Genomic DNA, 19809 nt, shown 5'->3' on the forward strand with positions numbered 1-19809 from the left:
CCTACTATGTTTAGGTTGTGTAGCGATGAGTACTCAAATGTTTGTTTCACAGGGTGGTGTGTTCCATGTTGCGCTAGCTTGTGGGTTGGTGTAGTTAAATGCTTCTGCTTTATTTCAAGAGTGCCTCAGTTCATTTTGAGTGGGTTTGGGAGCTAGGTGCCCCGTCATTGATCATAGGGATCTGTGTTTCCCTATTAAGTGAACATTACCTTATGGGAGCGCCCCGGTTATGGAACATTCGAAGTGCGTTCACCATCACATGCTCATTGTCGGAGCTAAGTGCCCAAATTACATTGTTAAGTGGTTTTGGGACCTTAGTGTCCCAGTGCTTGATCATAGGTATATATTTGTCCTATTACATGGAGTTTGCTGGAGCTGTGCACGTCCAATTGTGAGTATTATGCCAGCCTCACCTAAGTGACTTGACTGTTGTCACATTTGTAAGTTTTGTATATTGTGTCCATAGTTTATGGGGGTTTTCCTTTCACGCCGTGAGTCTGGACCTTTTTGCCTCTTGCTGACCTGGCCAGTCGGTTTGTTTGGTTTTTGGGTTTTGTATGCTGTGTGTTGGTGTGGTGGTGTGTTTGTTACTTCGATTTGGGCGTAATGTGTGTGGGAGGTTTGTTTTTTGATTTTATTATGGCGGGCAGGATTGTGGCGGTCGGGAGCTCTGACTGCCAGAATCGGGAACACCGTCCGCCAGCAATCCGATGGGCTGGTAGAGCGGCGGAGGCCCTCAGCACATAAAGCATGTCCCTGGTGTGACTACGATGCTGGATCACAGCCAGCCTTTTCACTGCGGTTCACCCGTTTGTTTCTACATGAATGATGTGGACAATTCATGAATCTAAGGCATAGATGCATCAAGCTAAAAACCGGTCGCAAACGGGCAGATTCTTAGAATCTGCCCCTTTGCGACCGGTATTTTTGCATTTGGGATGCATCATTCCAAATGCAAAAATCGAAATTTAAGAAATCGTAAAATTGCGATTCCTTAAATTGTGATTGCATTTAAGGAATCTCAAATTTAGATTCCTTAAATGCAATGCATTAAAGTAAAGAAAATAGCGATTTCGCTAATGTGGGGGAGCAAATTACCATGAAGTTGAACTTCATGATAATTTGCAAAAACTTTGAAAAATGCACTAAAGTGCATTTTTCAAAGTTCCATTTTACACACATACATGCCCTTAGGGCATGTGTGTGTGCAAGATGTACCCATATGCAGATTTCAGGGGTGCAACAGGGTGTCCTTTTGACACCCTGGCACCCTTGAAATTGCAATCTCAATTTGCGATTCTCTAATTGAGAATCTCAAATTGAGAATGTCTTCCCATTCATTCCTATGGGCCTCTAGGCCCATAGGAATGAATGGGGAGGTTTTCCTTAATTGTGACTCGCAATTTGCGAGTCACAATTAAGCAATGTTAAGAAATCGCTATTTTTTACGCGAGTTCTTCATGCATTGCCTTTTGTTATTCCTTATTAGCGAATCCTTATTTTTCGCTAATAAGGAATCGCAGAATGGATGCGTGATGAATCTATAGGTAAGAGACAACCATATTGAATAACGATGAATAAATAAGTTAAATTGAAACACTATGGTTGATTTTTGATTAAAGCGATTTAAAGAGATTCCGATTGGACATAGGCATTGCACCTGAGGGATGCTTCCCAGCGGGGCAGCGCAGCAGTTTTATTTCACATTTAGTGTATACCACTGAAGAAAATAGATTGTTGCGTAACTGAGTCACTTCAGATGGATATGGCATTCTAGTTCCACAGCCATCCAAGGATAAAACAAGCAAAGTACTTTGGCAAGCTGCTCAAAGAAACTGCCTACCTTGAGTGACTACCAGTTCAAGACCAGACATTCATAGGGTTCTGAAAGTGTTTGAAGAAATAACTGGATGACAGGCCCAATGGTATCTCTGTTTAGTCAATACGTATTAACTACTCCCAGATCCTCTTTAACTCACACAGGTTAACTTTCACTAAGGTCAACCAATAGTTTCTGCTTTTAAAGAGGTATACTTGGGAGCTGTAAATGAACCTGGCACTACTGAGACCACAGGAGACCCCTTTATTCTTTGCATGTTGACATTCAGAAAGAACCTTTTTATTTTTGGTTGATTAGGATAAACTGTCAAAATAAGCGATTTGAACAAAAATTAACTGGTATTAGCTCAGTATGAACAGGCAACTTGTGCATCACCTTGACACTCATTTACTGACCTTGGCCATTAAGTTTTGAAGTTATCTACATCTGGTAATGTTAATGTACACAGCAAACTAGACTCAGTCCCCTTACCAAATGGGAGAGGAACTTGTGAGTTGAGTGGGACAGTGGTATTATTACCAGAATATTCTATTTAAATGACAGTACGCCACATAAAACCAGTGCCACACTTCAGTTTCTGCAAATCAGACTATACAAGATCACACTGCTTTATGGCAATTACTAAACACATATTTTATGATATCACATATGCAGGGGTGATACTTTTTTTATCAATACATTAGACATTCGACTTACAATCATGCAAAATATAACATATCACACTCCTGAATGTGTGTGGGGTGCCTTTTCATTGAGTTAACAATTATTCCCCGTATTTATACAATGATAACCAGGGCCACTGGAATTTTACAGGCTGGCCATTTTCCTCATAACTATGAACTTGCTTCATCTGCCACATGATCCATCGTATGGCACATATTGTCCAGATTTAAACAAAAACATGTTTCTAGTTCAAGTGAATGAAAAGTTAGTAAAAATGAGGTGAAAAGTCTTGCCACGCGGTGGAAAGCCCTCTGCAAAGGTTGCCCGGTCTTCTGTTTTGTTGCTCCTTATTGCCCAATTTGGGTGTTAAGCTGGTAGTGATGAGGCAAAAATGTTCCCAGTCAGTGTTTACCAGTATAAAATTACAAAATAAGGAAGTAATACCATCACATGAGCCGCATTATGCTGTATAATTCAAGTGGCCCTGGTGAATAGCATGCACAGGGCAACTATGAACTTACAAGCACACTTGCACACCCTAAATTCACACGATTCACAGACATACAAATTCCATTTGCTGCCAGGGTCTCAACCAGCCGCCTTCATTACTGCACACCATTTGTATTTACATCCATCACAATATTTGTATGTCCCAAGAAAATGTAGTCCCTGACTGACAAATCACAGGCGGGGGAGGGAAACCGTCCTTGGACAACAGCAATAATTAAATTGCGGGAGGAGGCTAAAGATCAGCTTCGGTTTTTCAAATTAAATTTTAAAACTCGCTCTGGTCTGCTGGGGGATTGGCAGGTTTTTACAAATAACATCAGCGGGCCTTTTAGAGGGAAACGCCGCCGCATTCGAATGGAGTCATTAGGCAATACATTTATTTTGAAGCCAATTAACCTTTTGTCAGAGAGACGTCGGTGCCGTAATGATTTCAGCCGGGTAGGTCGGCCTCTAACTGAGGCACGTAGGACAGCGATTACGTCGCCTGACACGCGCGGACGGCCGCGGAATGACAATCCGCTTTCGGTGGTATTCCGTCCTGCGTTTGCAGGGGAGCTTAGCCATTTAGGTAATTAAAGCTTCCATTTGGAAGCGTTCTGCAGGAAGGTGAAATTCGGGCCTGATAAATGGCCCCAGCTCACTGCATCCGGGCACTTCCCTCGCTTGATGGACGGCCTGAAATCGGCCGGGCTGCCAGGCACTCATAAAAATAGAGATGGATTCGGCAGCCTGCAATTCTCTGAGGCAAAGCCGCTCTGTCATCTTCCCTTTCGCGGGATATAATTTAATTGTTAGCCAAGGCGGACGGCTGGCTCCTGGGGCTTGTCTCCTAACGGCCTCCTCCCACCACCTTTCATTTGCTGAGAAATTACTTCAGTTTATTTACTTACAAGCCAACTTTGTTTGGCTATCTGAGATGTCACTTTAATAAGTGCAGCTGGCAGCGGCAGCTGTGCGCTCACGTACCTTCCAGGCGATTTTGTTTCCCATCGTGTCGTGCTCAAGGGCGATCGGGAAGTCTCCGCGCTCGTAGAACTTGCGGAAGGCCGTGGGCTTCGAGGGCCTTTCTTTGAACGCTCCTGCGGCCGGAGGGCCTCTGACCTGTGAAAAAGGAAAACACATATATCTCATCATGCTTCATTGACACCATAGGTATTTAAAAGGGGGCAGCAGAATGGGCGTGAGCGAAAAAGGTTGATAAGTGTATCTCTAATGAAATGAAATACATTTGAAATTCTCTTCATGTGAGGGTCATTTTTTAGCTAAAGCCGGATAAAACTGGGTCCAAGCGAGAGAGAGAAATTGGAAAGATAATTGAATGACTTCTTTGACAATAGAGTGGTATTCTAGAGCATATTACAAACTTTTTGGGGGGGGGGGGGGGGGGAAGAGGAACCTTTTGGAGCAACGCAGATATATTTGGCGTCAAATTGGCACAATTTTCGGACAACAGAAGTATATTTTAAAGCAGTGTGAAATAGCACGAGTTCTATGGAAAAGTCTACTTTATGAACACACCTTTAAAAATATTTGTATATTTTAGCAGAAAAACGGACTAGAAATTCACCGATGATATGTGGCTTGTCCAATAGGAAGAAGCGCCCAAGCACTTCTAAGAAAAAACCCTTCCTAGGGACTATTTATTACAAACATCCAACAGAACTGCAGTTGCTAAGTATCATAACCCTAAGGGCGTGGAGATGAACAAAGGGGATGATAGCTACTCTCGTGGAAAGAAATACAAACTGAGAAATCATTATCTATTTCTTCTGCATCTTTTTATTTATGCTATTGATCAATTCGTAACTAGTGATACTTTCGCAATAATCATTTGGCAGCGAACAACAGCATAAAGAATGATAAACTCTGGTATAGCACAACACACTGGCAAACTTCCATGAGCCTAATAAATGTTAGGGAATTTATTTTTATTTCATCATGTCACAATCCACAAACTTGTCACCTCTGCTGCATCAGCTATAACTTGTCTCTCCTCTTTTTCGAAGTTGAGGTCTACTTGGTGAAAACTGCTTTTCTTAACGTTACCAGGATAGGCCTTCTATCAACATTTGTTTTTTTTCCTTCCTTCCTTGGCTCTAGTGCAAGAAAAAAAAACGACGCCCTGTAGATGCCTTGTGCTTGTGGGGGACTGGTATCAGAACATCCTAGCCAGAATTTCGCCTCGCATCAATAGTGTCCTATTTTTTTTAATAAACATTATTTAGGATATGATATTTGACAGACAATAATACTTCTGTTTACGATATTTTTTTACACACAACCTTTGAGTTTCATGGAATGTAGCTACCAGAGCCCAAATGGCTTGAAAGTTGCAGAGAAGCCAAACATTTATTCCTTAAAAACAGACTTACATTTATTTGTCAATTCTGAATCAACATTAACTGCATGTGACGTATTTTATTAGATTAATCTGAACTGTATCTATGCTACTGTTTCTATTAGCACTAACCATGTGCTGAACTAAAATCACAACTAGTGTTTACAATCCCGAATCAACTAAATGCAAATAGTGAGAGCTGCATCCATGCATAATCTGTCATCATTTCTTCGACTATAGTTAGAATTGGGTTTAGGAGACAGTCACCTGGCTGAAGCCCACCTTTCCACCAGTTACACATTTCTTGTTTTGGCACTGCTCCTGGCTCCTCACTTAGGAAGTTTAACCAACAATGCAACATTTGATAAATTAGGTATCGGTGTTTTTAACTGCACAAGAAAGCTCATCTTGCACTGTAATAGGAGAGCTTTCGAGTGCTGCCAGCAGCCACAGCTGTACAAACATAAGTGGCAATTATTTGGTAAAATCAGAGGGCAAAGTAGTGGTCCGTCTTTCCAAGCTCCTACAGCTGTTCCCCCTCTCCCTCCTTCCCTCCCCCTAGACTAGAGAAGGACTGAGGCACATGGCCGACACCTGTTCGACAGGACTCTGACATGTTCTGTTTGGCATGTGGGTAGACAGAGCATCTGTCGTCTTCTTAAAAAAAACCAACACAATCCAATGAAGAAAGAACTGCACAAGTGTGTGAGGGCGAATATTCGAACCACCTTAACCCACAACACAGTATGCTGGCACCCTTAACATTTTCTGAGGCCTGCTGACTGCTATTTCACATGACTGATGTAACTGGTCTGTAAAGCCTCACTCACCACCCACTCTCCAATGTTACTTTCTGTTATTTCAAACTGCCCATACCCATGATCTCCATGATGAACAACAAAAAAAATAAAGACAGAAATAGAAAAAATAAATACAAATGGCTTAAAAGTACGAGAGAAATATTAGTGAATTAGTCTGTGCTTCCCCTGCTTTTCTGCTAACCCGAGTTTCTACCTGCACGTCGCACTTTATTATAATGATCGATAATCTATATTTGTAAAGTACAAACATATCACCCCTTAAAGTTTCAAGATGCTGGGGGCCATCAGGAAGATTAAGTGAGCTATTACCCAGAGTCATATGAAGCTGAGCTGCAGCTGCAGCCAGGGATCGAACAGTGAACCCCGTGCTCCGAGTCAGCCAATGGGGCGCTCTGCCACACCTCTCCCTGTTCATGCTGAGTGGGGTCTCCACTTGCAAAGATGCATTGGAATTTTAATTGACTACTACTGTCCCATTGTACGGGGCATGGTTTGGGGAATTTGTAAACATAAATCATTTTTACAGCTATCAGGCAGCAAAATATTTGAATACCCTAATCACTGCCATTTCTGCCGGACAGCCATTTTAATTAACATTCATTTATTTTACTCCTTTTTTCATGAAGTTGCATTTTGCAGACTTGCACTATTTTGGGATTTTTCCGCTCACATGTTCTTACCTCATCTTTTATTCTTTTCCTGGATTTATTTTATCAATTTTAGTTAATTTACACAAATACAAAAAATATATTCATTCACTCATATGCATCATACCATATGATGCGGATGGGACGAGAGGCATTCGTGTTTGGATTACTAAAACTGTCGGAGGGCTAGATCGGGATTAATAGAAAGGGTACAATGTTATCATACGAGCTGTCCAGAGCTCAGGTGACTTTTGGGAGGAGAAGTTAGAAATACTCTGATTATTTTGGTCATCATATTGTGGGGGGATGAGAAAGCTCTGTTTTTGTGACTTAAACTGATTGTCCCTGGAATTAAGCTGGGATGTGAAGATTCGTACAACCAGCAGCAGCTCCTCTATAATGGTTGAGGAGTGTTGGCCCACAGTTGATGAAAAATAAAATAATAAAACAATGTTATCATCGTTTTAATTTTCACTGACAACTGATGCTGCTGAGTCTAAGGTGGGGCCGGGCTGTGGACAGACAGCAGCACTGAAAGAGCGCATGTCGGTTTGGCTGGCTTTCTTAGGACAGCCAAACCAACATGCACACATAGATTTCTCCAACCCAGCAGTATTGTACAGCTGGGTGGAGAAATGGCACAGGCTCTTATTCCCTTAGTGAGCGCTTAACCAGGCTGCTCAGACCAATCCTGGCACCACTCTCATAGCATGAGAGCAGCGTCTGGATTGGGTGGGGAGTCTGGGAGCCTGTGCCCGTCCTTGCACATCTTTCGGGAAGAGAGGAGCACCCAGGAGGCCAGCAAAGATAGCGACAGGTAAGTGCTTAAAAAAAAATATTATTTGCCCCAGCCCACCACTTTATTTTGGCAGTAGCCGCCCCTGCGTACGACAAAACTGGGAAAAGGAAACACTGACACTGGATCAGAGAAAACAAACACTGGCACCACAGTACATGTTGACACTGGGACAGGGTGACACAAACAATGGGGCACAGTGTCACTGCACAGGGTCTCACACATACAGACATTGGGAGAGAGAAATACCAATATAGGAAGATAGTGACTCTGAGACAGGGAGACACTGGCACTGGGTCAGAAGGCAATGATGCTGGAACAAAGATGACGGACAATGACACAGGGAGATTGGCCCCAATGCATTTGTGATTGGTCAGGAATTACAAAGTAACAGGGACGGAAGGCACCGCTCACATTAGGTCCGGGAGAAGCATTCACTGGGACAGGAGACAACTGGTAATCTGGGACAGGAAATGCACTGGGACAATGACTGATAACGGGAGAGAAATCATTCTAGAGCAGAGTTACACATGACTAGCATAAGTATATAATGAGGTAGGAAAAAACTGACACCGGGGGCAAGCAATAGACTGGCCCCAGGCTAGAGAGATATATAAATGGGATTGTGACGGGCAGAAATAGACAATGGAGCAAACAGTGACACTGGGAACAGAAGAAAAGGTTTATTACCTTCAGTAATAATATTTCTGGTTGATATTCTATCTACCTGCAGATTCCTCACCTTTTTAATACCCCAGGTTTCAGACTGGACCTGTAGACTTTCCAAGAGCTCTACGCAGTGGTAGTGGGCACTGAATACACTTTGGCGCCAACAGACATGCCACTGAGATGTTACTGGGGTCATACAATGCCCAGACTGGCACACTGACATCCGTTTCCCATCCATTCTTTACACAACTCTGAGGTGGACATTATGAGAAGGACATCTGATTGGTAACTTATTATGTTGTCCATAACAAAACCAGTCTTCAGTACAGGGAGGAGGGTGTGGTCGGTGCTTAATGTACAAGTAGGCAGAGAATCCAACAGAAATATTGTAACCAAAGGTAAGTGAATTTTCTTATGATGTACATTTCTCTTGTAGATTCTTCACCTTTTGAATAGCCTCCCCAAGCAGGCTCCAAAGCAGAAAGTGGGTTGGATGTGCCAGACCACCTCTGGGTGAAGAAGCCACTCACGGTCGGCAAGGTGTCACCAATTCAGGTTGTCAGATGTAACATTCAGAACATCGGCTAGATGGCCCGCAATCTACCGGAGCTGATATTTTGGCATTCAAAACAGAGATGTATTGCTTCTTTGCAGAGAGGATTATCCCCCTCTCTTCCCTGCTTGTTGACCCCATCACAGTCATGTTGTCCATTTAGATCTGGATGACTGGCCTCAAAGGAATAGTAGAATGACCATGAATGCCAGCAGCATTGCTCTCAGGTTGAGCTGATCTCCACTTCCTCCCGATACCTCCCACTCTTCAGTGGAAACGCTTGTTACCACCATGCTCGATTTTGGAGAAAGCTGGAAAGACATTCCTTGAACTGAGTTCTTCTCCATACCCCACCACATCAAATCCACTGCAGTGATCCTTGAGATCACCAAAGAATGTGACAGAACCATGCCATGTTGAAACTACTGCGGAGCAATCACTGGAGAAGCCCCATGGGCTAGTGTGCACTGTGACAAGGAGGATACAGGATGTTAGCAAACCTAGAGGCATAAGATCACCAGGATTGGAACATGTGCTATATTTTGAAGCATTCGAATCATAGCCTCAATATCTAGTACCCGCTGAGGGGGATACTGCCCCTATGAATGGGATGCACCTAGAGGGCTCCAGGTGAGACTTGGGCTGTTAATGGAAAGGCCTAGTTTGGGGAGTAAAGATGCTATCATCTGTAGGTGGTGCAGCACCATCTCTGGAGACTTGACCCTGAGGAGCTAGTCACCCAAGTACGGAAATACTGGCATTCATGAATGACTGAGATGGACCACGACAACTGCCATAAACTTAGTGAAGACTCAAGGAGCCGTAGTCAAGCCAAATGGAAGGATCACAAATTGGTAGTGTACAGCTACCACCAAGAAGTGTAGGAAATTTCTATGCGATTGCAGCATCATTATATGAAAATAAACATCCTGCAGATGAAAAGACACCATCCAGTCTTTTGTTTGTAGCACAAGTAACACCTGATCCGGCTACAGCATCTTGAACTTTTCCTTGCGCAGGAACCAATTCAAGACCCTGATCGCTAAAATAGGATAAAAACGACCATAATTTTTTGGGATGAGGAAGTACCAGGAATAACACTCCAACCTCATTTCCGCTCAGGCACTAATTCCACTGCCCCTTTCAGGAGTAAGATCTTCAACTCCTGCTGATAAATACATAGATGGTCTGCAAAAAGATGGGAATTAGAGGAGGGGATAAGTGGGGGATCCTGTTGAAAGGGCAAAGCATACCTCCTTCCCAAAATCTGCAATGCCTAAAGGTCTGAAGTTATATCCTTCCAGGTTTGTGGAAAGGAGGAAACCTGACCACAAAAAGGCACCACATGTTCTGACAATAGTGAACTCAGACTGCTTTCTTGCCATTGCTGGTGGAAAAGGAGAAGGATGAAGAGGAGCGAGGAGACAAGGTTAGTCCTCTAGTTTTGCCACAACCTTAATTTTTCCTGAACTACATATTCTGCTGCTGCTGTTGAAGGAGTTGGGTCTGTTGTCTTTCTCAAGAGGAAACACATCTACTGAAGCCCCCACATTTTCTAACTTGTTGGTAGTCCTGAGTCTGTGTTTGAAGACCCAGTTACCCAGCATTGGCCTTGCTTCTTTAAACCTGTCCCAAGACGAATCTGCTTTATTCTAGAAAAGGCCGAAACCATTAAATGGAAGGTCCATTAAAATAGTCTAAAAATCAGTTGAAAATCCAGAATTCCTCCACCAGGCATGATGTCGAAGAGCAGCAGAGATTCCCATAGCCCACGCTACAAAGTCTGCTGGACTGGTTGACCTGCCTCACTGTAGCATGTCCATCTCTCATTAGCTCTGTAAAATGCAACAGTACACATTCTGACTATTTGGAAAAACTAATTGTGCGATGTCACAAAAAGCATGGGACTATCCTCCATCAGTGATGTCACATTGAGTGACTTAAGTCCCATGGCCTCTGCTGAGAAAGACTTTTTGGGAAACTGTAAGATCTTTTTATACCCCTGTCGGATGGAGTGGTAGAGAACGCACTAGCAGACAATTTTGATGAACAAGACCCACTTGACGCCCTTAGCCAGGCTAGTCTTGCACTTGCTTTAGGACCAAGATAACCTACTGGGCTGCTAGCGCACGTTACAAATTCAACTAACATAACAAAATACCTGAACAACCAGACTCTGGTGAAGAATGTGCAGACAAGAAAGTCGGGTCTCCTAGGCCCAGTCTATAACTCCTGGCAACCAAGTAGCGAACAGCAAAAGCAGAGGCTGGCTTATCCCAAGCTGCAAAGATTGCCTCTGTCAGAGCCTTCTTAAAAGAGAGAGAGAGGGTTCTGAGGATTGAGAAGCTGGATGTTAGAACTCGATTAAGATATTAGGACTTCTGATGCCTTGCATATTATGGCATTGTAGGAAATTTGGTGATTAGTTGTGTGGCCATCACAAGTAATAGGTCGGCAATTGTCCTCACTGGGAACCAAACACCCCATTATTGCACTTGACTTTCATAGGGCAATCAGAGGCCTATTTCAAGGAGGTGGTGTGGGCTAGTAATCACCATTCAATGGCACACAACAATAACACTCAATAAATGATTGTTCAATCAGTACTTCTTCTTAAGAAAAAAGAGAAGTATATTTATTATACACACACCCACACTACTAAATACAACGCAATAATGGACAAATATGTACATTGGCAGGTGGAAAATATCACCTATGACATTGTGTGATCACCTTTGGCCCCTAAAGGGTCCAAACCAACATATCAAGTCAGTCTAGTAACTTTGCCATGGATGTACTTAGGAAAACAATACTCCAGCATAAATGTACTTAAGAATAATAAAACATATCTACTGCAAGCAGTAACCATTGGCATTCTTATGGCAAACTAATAAAGCATGTGTAATGCATAAAACCTGTGTTTGTGTGTTATTTATGCAATTTGAACCATCAAACTGCATTTATAGAAGCATCCCCACATTGTGCTAGAATTGTATTGCAACCATACAATTGACCCCTAAAGGACTATTAGACATCAACCTAATATTTATACCCTTTTAGGCCTTCCAGGCCTCCTTAATGTAATCATACACATGGCTCCTAGAGGACGTAAGAACAGAAGCTCAGTCTATTAAGAGCTTGGCATCCCTTTGTTTGAAGACCTTCGGGTGTAAAGTCTTGCATGAATCTCATGACTTTATGTAATGATATGACCTCAAGCATCAAAGACGGATGTCATGGGGTCTGTGATACACAGCTACCTATCACATTCCCTGCAGAGTTTAAACTCTGACTGTTTGAGTGATGACATCCCTGCAGTGCACCACTTAAAAAAAAAAAAGATGAGAAATCGTCTAATGAAAACCAGAAAATTCTGAAGTAAGCAATGCTCCGGAGCCGCATCGATGGCGTGGAAAAAAGGGAACTGACGTCAGTTGGAGCACTTTATGGCTCCAGTAACGTCACTGTGGCATTGCTTCTGGTACCAAGATGAACCAGTACCCCCTGCTGGTGCAGAGAACTACTGAAAGGTTTCCACATCAAGTCCGATGCCTGGGATATTCAAAAGGTGAGAAATCTGTAGGTAGGAACATCCATCAGAAAGAACTCCTATTGGGTCCGAGAAGGCTTGCACAAAAGCAGAACTATACAATGGAATAAAACCAAAAGTCATACTAGGAGATATAACAGACTGACAATAGAATAGGGAAATATGTACAGGGGATTGTGACGGTCGGAAACAGACAATGTTACACGCAGTGACACTGGAACAGAAATAATTCATAGTGGGCAGAGAAGATTCTGCATAAGCATAAAAACTATATAATGGCAGGGAAAAAACCTCACAGTGAGACAGACAATTCTCTGATACCAGGGATGGGAGATATATATACAAGGAATTGTGGTAGGCAGAGACAATTACATTTAAAACTGACTGAAGAAGGCTTCCATTTCTGATTGAAGAGGCCAAACCCTTGGACAGATACCCCAGAAAACACCAGATCATTAAGGCAAAGTTTGATATCTCTTCCAATGCCACAATCAAAGAGAAATTCCCCATTCATTTAGTGAACTTTGCCATCCTAACTTGATATAAAGAAAATGGCAAAAGTTTCAAGAGGTAATTAGATCCATATTGCATAATAAATGCGTTCAACATACATACATAATTGTCTACAGCTGGTGGCGGAGTTGAATATTTAGTTATCTAGAGACGGCAATGTTGACTTATCAGATACATTGCAAACAATTCTGCTCCTCATAGTAGACACCCAAGAAGCAGAACTACAGACCCGTGTCTGTAAGAAATGGTATGTGCACCTTACCACAGCATATGAAGCCTCTCATCTCCATTACTTAGTACTGTGGGGATACTGAGAATAAGCAACATGGCTTCCAGATAGTAGGGTCAGTCTAATGGAGAAAACAAACTCAGACTTGTGTTTATTAATCAGAGACTGCACACTTAAAGCCTTAAATGACAAATGTATCCGTACATTTGAAAAGTGGACTAAAATGTGTAGGTGCAATATTGCACCTACAGCCTGAATAAAATGAATTCATTCTGTAGAAATACCTCAACGTCCTAGCCACAGCCTTTCATCTTGCTGTGGGCGAGAGGTTCCAGAGAACAGGAATCCAAACATGCTGAAAGGTAACATGAGTAATAGGCTGTAGATTAATTAATTGGAGGAGTAACCAAGGAAACATAACGTGACCAGCGAACAGCGAAACTATTAGAAATTTTATAAAACAGATATTTGCAATCCAGCTGATTTTTAATGAGAAATGAAAAGGTTGGCATCAAGTTCAATATGTTGAATACATTTGAGAAACAGAAACATCTGTCCCATGCCTCAGGTCTGTTCAGCTCCGTCCGCCACCACCACCACCACCACCACACCACCCCACAACCCACCCCAAACAACCCAACCACCCCAGCAAAGCCCACCCACCCACCCAGAGACCCCCCATACCCCTCACCCCCCATAGCGGGCATCAGGACTGTAGTCCTTACGATGGTTGAGCAAGCGTATCACTCCGCTCCGCTGAACCAATAGCTTCCCCCCCTTTCTAAAACAAGGACAGGGATCAGCATTTTATATATACCTCTCTGGTCATCAGAAAAAGAAAAAGAAACAAAAGAAGATATGAGGTTTAGATGATTACTACCCTGCATTTATCAAACAGACAGTATAATGCCATGCCTCAATATAACTATATTGAATCCAAAAATTCCCTAGCAGGTATCTCAGAGAAAAAGAACTTTGTCTGTCCCTTGAAAATAACCTTTAATTTTGCCGGAAAAAGCAGGAATGCCTGGGCTCCCTTAGCCTGAAATAAAGAGATCTGTTGTCGAAGATGCCAGCGGCGAGTAACCGTCTCTGAGCAGAAGTCTGGACGAACAAAGAACTGAGAGCCCTTAGCAGATCTCTTCTTGTTGGGTCTGGCAAGATCAAAGATACGTTCACGGGCAAGGAAATTGTTGAAGCATACCAGGATAGCACGGGGATAGGGATTATTGACAGTAGCAGAGGCAGTAGCAGAGGCAGAAGATTTTTTTTTGTTAAATGGGAAACGATGCGCCCTCTGTATTTCGAGGTTCCAATTCCACTCGACGACCTCTGGAAATGCTTCGGAGAAAAGCTCCACTATGAACTGGCGAACATCATCACCTTCCTTATTTTCCTCTATACCCAAGACCCGGAGGTTATTCCTTCTCGCCCGATTTTCGAGATCAGAAAGCTTCCATAAAATGTCCTTACGTTGTTCTTTAACCTCTATGACAAGATCTTTCTGAGTGGCTACGGCATCTTCGAGGACTGAAATTCGCTCTTCAGCTTCGGTGATCCTGGTGGTAGTCTCAGTACAGGTTTTAATGACTCGACGAAGAGAATTTTGCATTTTGCGGCATGCCCCCTGCGTGCGCATGTTTTCTTGCTTGGTTGCTTCTCTATGCATCATTATAGTTTGATAAATTGTGACCAATGAAATCTCTTCAGGGATAGCTGAGACGACCTCACTTGTGTCTCCACCCAGATCTTGATCTTGATCCTGCGTTTTTAATTGAGAGTGTTGCCCATAATCCTTCTGCAAAATTTGCTGAGGGGACAGAGCCTTAGCGCCGGGAGCTTTACGTACTGTGGCAATATTGAAGTCACCTGAGGCCTCACGCCAATCAGCAGAGTCGCTGTCGTAGTCTGACCATTGGAGCTCTGGGTGATCAGCGCCATCCTCCTCAGATAAAGAAGGCTCAGAAACAGAAAAAAAGTTCTCGGTGGATTCACTAAGCACAGACCCCCTAGTATCATGACATTTTTCCATTGGCAACTCCAAAGAAGCAGTCGAAAGGCTATTAGAAGATTGGACTTCATTACCCAGCATGCACTGGAAGGGAGGAGATTTAGCAAGAGAAATGTCTGGAGCTGAGCCTGAAGTCACGACTACCTCTTTCAGCAAGCTGTTGTTAAGATTTGTATCATGAGACTCAAGAGGGTCGATATGGAGTGGGGAGCCTCCAGCATTGGACAGTATGATATTGGGTACTGCTACAGGTACACTTGCAGTAAAAATCATCACCCCCTTCCCAGCCGTATCATCAGTTGCCTTCAACTCCTTCCCCTTAGCTCCTAACCTGTCAAACATTGCAGGCACCGTTTGTTCCTTAGCGGGGATGAGAGGAGCGATGAGAGGAGCGAGAGGAGTGAGAGCAGCTGCCTCTGATGTTACGAGGGAGGACTTGTCTGAGCCTCCAGGACGGGGTTTCTGAGCGCCGGGTGTAACGCCCTTGGAGTCAGGCTCCTGCTGACCGCGGGTCGAGCCGCGCTTTTTGAAGGCGGCGGCCGCTGCTTTAGTAAGTGGTTTGGGCGGCATTCTGTCTTTCGAAAGCCGGCAGCGTGAGGCAATAATCAGAGGAGCAGCTGCCGAGCACCAGAAACGGCAATACCACTCCAAACGCCGCTCCGGATCCAAGCAAGCAGCCGGGAGAACAGAGAGCTTCCAGCTAGCAGCCAAGCAGACGGTAAATGTCAGAAAGCAGTCTAGCGCCTTCTGTGCTGGATGCCGGTAGGAGTTTTCCAAAGCAGTTTAGTGAGACCAGGCAAAGCAATCGTTCAGGGGTCCGCTATGGTCCAGGTGAGCAGAACGCCTCCTCACTCGGCCGAGGTCACGGCCGCCATCTGTCCTTAATCCAATCTTATGGCTGCTCCTAGATTGACATGTGCAACCTGGAATATTTGTGGATTAAACGATCCTAAAAAACGTAGGATTTTTCATAAGATGTTGCAGGTGATGTCGGTGGAGTTAATTTGCTTGCAGGAAACCCATATCCCTTGGGGCAATCGGGCTTATCTCAAATTTCAGGGTTATGATCTTGTGGCTTATACCCGACAAACCTCTACAATTCGGGGTGTGGCTATTATCTTAAAAACTGGAGTTGGGCATGTTAAACGGGTAAAGCAAGATAATTTTGGTAGATGGGTAATAGCGGAACTCTTGGTTAGAGGCCGGTTGTTTTCTGTTTGTTCGGTATATGCCTCCAATCTGGACGACCCGCAGGTGTTGAGGAATTTAAATATAGAGCTAGCTACTTGGCCCCATCCAATGTTCTTCTGTGGTGACTTTAATATTAATATTCCCAGTCACCTAGATATAACAAAACATAATGTTTACGGTGGACGCAAACCCCAAGTTTATAAGGCACTCCGGATTCTCTTAATTGAACACGGTCTGACTGATCTCTGGCATTATCATCATCCAAATCAAGAGGGCTATACTTTTTATTCAATACCTCATAAAAAACTGGTTCGCATTGATTTTGTCTTTATTTCTCTTCAAACTGCAGGGTCTGTCAAGATTGAAATTAGCCCAAGGACTATATCTGACCATAATCCTATTATTTTCAGCTGTCCCTGGGATCGCCCTGTCAATCAAATTAGACCATGGACTTTTGATAGGAAACTCCTATTAGATAAAACTTATCAGGATCAACTCACACTTTGGATTTCAGAGTTTTTCGAAATCAATAGTAATACTGCCTCAGTCGGTACTGTCTGGGATACATTTAAAGCTGCATTGCGTGGTGAAACAAAGAGATTTGCCTCATACCGTTGGAAAACAGAGCAACAAGCAGTTAAAACTAGATTGGCAGCTCTTCATCAAGCTGAACTGGATCTAAGTCTAAATATCCGTATGGGGGAAGATCTAGCAGATAGCTTGAAATCAGTTGCTGTAGCAAAATCAAACTTACTGGAGCCTTTCTATAAAGATATAGCAACCAAATACTTTCAATTTCGATCCTCAATGTATGAGCTTGGTGAAAATTCTGGCAAGGTGTTAGCAAAACGCCTACAACAAAGGGCTGTAGCTAGCCAGATTATTAAGGTCAAAGATCAGTTTGGAATAGTACAAGACACAACTAATGGTGTGATGAATGCCTTTGTGGATTTTTACTCAACCCTATACACAGAGGATATGAACATAATTCTCCAACAACAAACCAGTCTCTTTCAATTTTTTCAATCTATTGACACCCAGAAGGTTACAGATGATCAGAATCGAATTCTAGCCGAGCCTATCAGCTGGGAGGAAGTGGTAAATGCTATGAAATCCCTCTCTAATGGTAAAGCTGCTGGGCCCGATCTTATTCATCTAGAATTTTATAAAACTTTCTCACATACATTCAAGCAACAATTGCTAGAAGTTTTTCGCCTTGCTCAGACTGGGTCGGTTCCTGATTCCTGGCGGCAATCGACTATTGTTCTTTTCAAAAAAAAAGGAAAGGACGAATTAAATCCAGCATCATATCGCCCGATTGCGCTAATCAATACCGATAGCAAAATTTATTCAAGGATACTTGCTTTCCGTTTAAACCAAATAATTCTCCCTCTCGTTTCTATTCGCCAGCACGGGTTTATTCCCGGTAGGGATACGACTGACCACATCAGGCGTGTTGTAGCTCTTCTAGATTGGGCAAAGGTTACAAACTCTCCCCTTGGTGTGATCCTGTTGGACGCCGAAAAGGCGTTCGACAGGGTCTCCTGGGGGTATCTATGGGCTGTTTTACGCTGGAAGGGCTTCACACCAGTGTTTACCCAGGCTCTGCAAGCTATGTATATATCCCCAACTGCTAAAATTCGTATCTCAGGCACTGAATCACATTATTTTCCTATTAGCAGGGGCACTAGGCAAGGCTGCCCCTGTTCTCCTCTCCTTTTTGCCTTATTTATTGACCCTTTTTTATGTATGATAGAAAACTCACAGGCTATTACTCCCATCACTGTTCATGGAATCGAATATAAGGCACTGGCATATGCCGATGACATTGTAATATTAACTGACAATGTCGCCCGATCATTTCCAGCATTGGAGGCTCTTGCAGTTCAATTTGGCTTAATTTCGGGCTATAAGTTAAATATTGAAAAAACCCAAATCTTACAATCTACCGCTATGCCAAATTCTCATCTTTCTATAATTACAGAGGCAACATATCTAGGTATCCAAATCTCTTCTGACGTGGAAAAGATTCCAGATTTGAATTATTCTCCCATTATTGATTCCCTTCATAATAAACTAGAACGGCTGGATCATTTACATCTTTCATTGTTTGGCCGATGCAATATCCTTAAAATGATTGTTCTCCCTAAATTTTTATATCTTTTTAGATCCCTTCCATTGTTAATCCCTAGTCCAATTTTGATAAAAGCAGAAAGAATATGTCAACGATTTCTATGGTCATATCGCAAACCAAGGAGGGCGGCCAAGTGGACATGTCTCCCGCAGGATCGTGGGGGCTGGACCGTTCCGAACCTATTATATTATTATTGGGCAGCTATGATCCAACATTTTGCTTTTCCTCTATTAGGGCATATTCCTGAGCTTCCGGTACATATATCTCCATCAATATATTCAATATCATTGGGAGATACTACAAAAGGCGTATTAACTCGTATTCTTGAACCGAGCTATTTTAAAAAAACCAAATTTAAAGTACTGTGGGCTCTATTTTCGGTATGGCAAAAAGTCCGTCGTCATTTTCATATTCCCAAGATTAATTATTATACCCCATTAAATGCTTGTGGATTACTGCCAGTGATATTTCAAGAGGGGGTGGTAACTACTTGGATTTCTCTTGGTGTGAAGGAGATAGGTGATTTAGCTGATCATGGGCAACTGGCTTCTTTTGCTTTTTTGAAAGAGAAATTTCATATGCAGTCCAATCATTTTTTCAAATACCTGCAACTGAGAAGTTTTCTTGATAAAATATTTCCTCAAAACTTAACAATGTTTGAAAAAATTACAATTGTTGAATCTATAAGAAAGAAAGAAAAAATTGGTAGTCTATATCAGACTCTCCTATTGCAACTTCCTGATGATTTAGATGACCAAAATAACAAGTGGGCGGTGAAATTTGGAGTACCTTCTATTGATTTAAAATTCCCATTGGTTTTAGCCAGGTCTGTTTTGGTCTCAGGTACTCTGCGTACGCAAAGCTATATGGCTATGTATAATCTTTATTACACGCCCGCAAAGCTTGTTAGATGGGGGGTTGTTAGTGGGGGTAAAGGGGCGTTTTGCGCAAGATGTAAATTTCATTCTGCAGATTCTATTCATATGTTTTATAAATGTCCGGAGCTATCTTTGTTCATCAATCAAATTGAAACTTTTCTTACTCTGATAACTCAAACCTCTGTTAAAATTTCAGCGGAAATGGTAATTACTGGTTATGAATATTCTACAGCTCTTGAAAAAACGAGACATCTCCAAGCATTTTTGTTTATCGCTATGGCTATGATCAGACTCTGTGTTACATCACTTTGGATAAATCCTGAACCCCCCACTTTTTGTCACTGGAAGACCAGGATGCTGGCATGGTTTAAACTAGAGACTTCTGTACAGGCTTTTAGAGGAAAGAAAAGACGTTTAACTGCTTCCAAGAATTGGGCACCTTTTGAAAAATGGTTGGCGACGTAAA

General features: G+C 42.7%; 1 protein-coding gene across 1 annotated transcript in view; it reads right to left on the reverse strand.

The window, feature by feature from the left end:
- PACRG (parkin coregulated) overlaps nt 1-19809 on the reverse strand; it is a 1181602-nt gene that overhangs the window by 862099 nt on the left and 299694 nt on the right. The window contains exon 2 of the mRNA XM_086927307.1: nt 3980-4114. Within this exon, the coding sequence (XP_086783433.1) occupies nt 3980-4114 (135 nt within the window). The remainder of the gene's footprint in view (nt 1-3979; nt 4115-19809) is intronic.

Source organism: Lissotriton vulgaris, chromosome 6, assembly GCF_964263255.1.
Source record: "Lissotriton vulgaris chromosome 6, aLisVul1.2, whole genome shotgun sequence".
NCBI classification, from domain to species: domain Eukaryota; kingdom Metazoa; phylum Chordata; class Amphibia; order Caudata; family Salamandridae; genus Lissotriton; species Lissotriton vulgaris.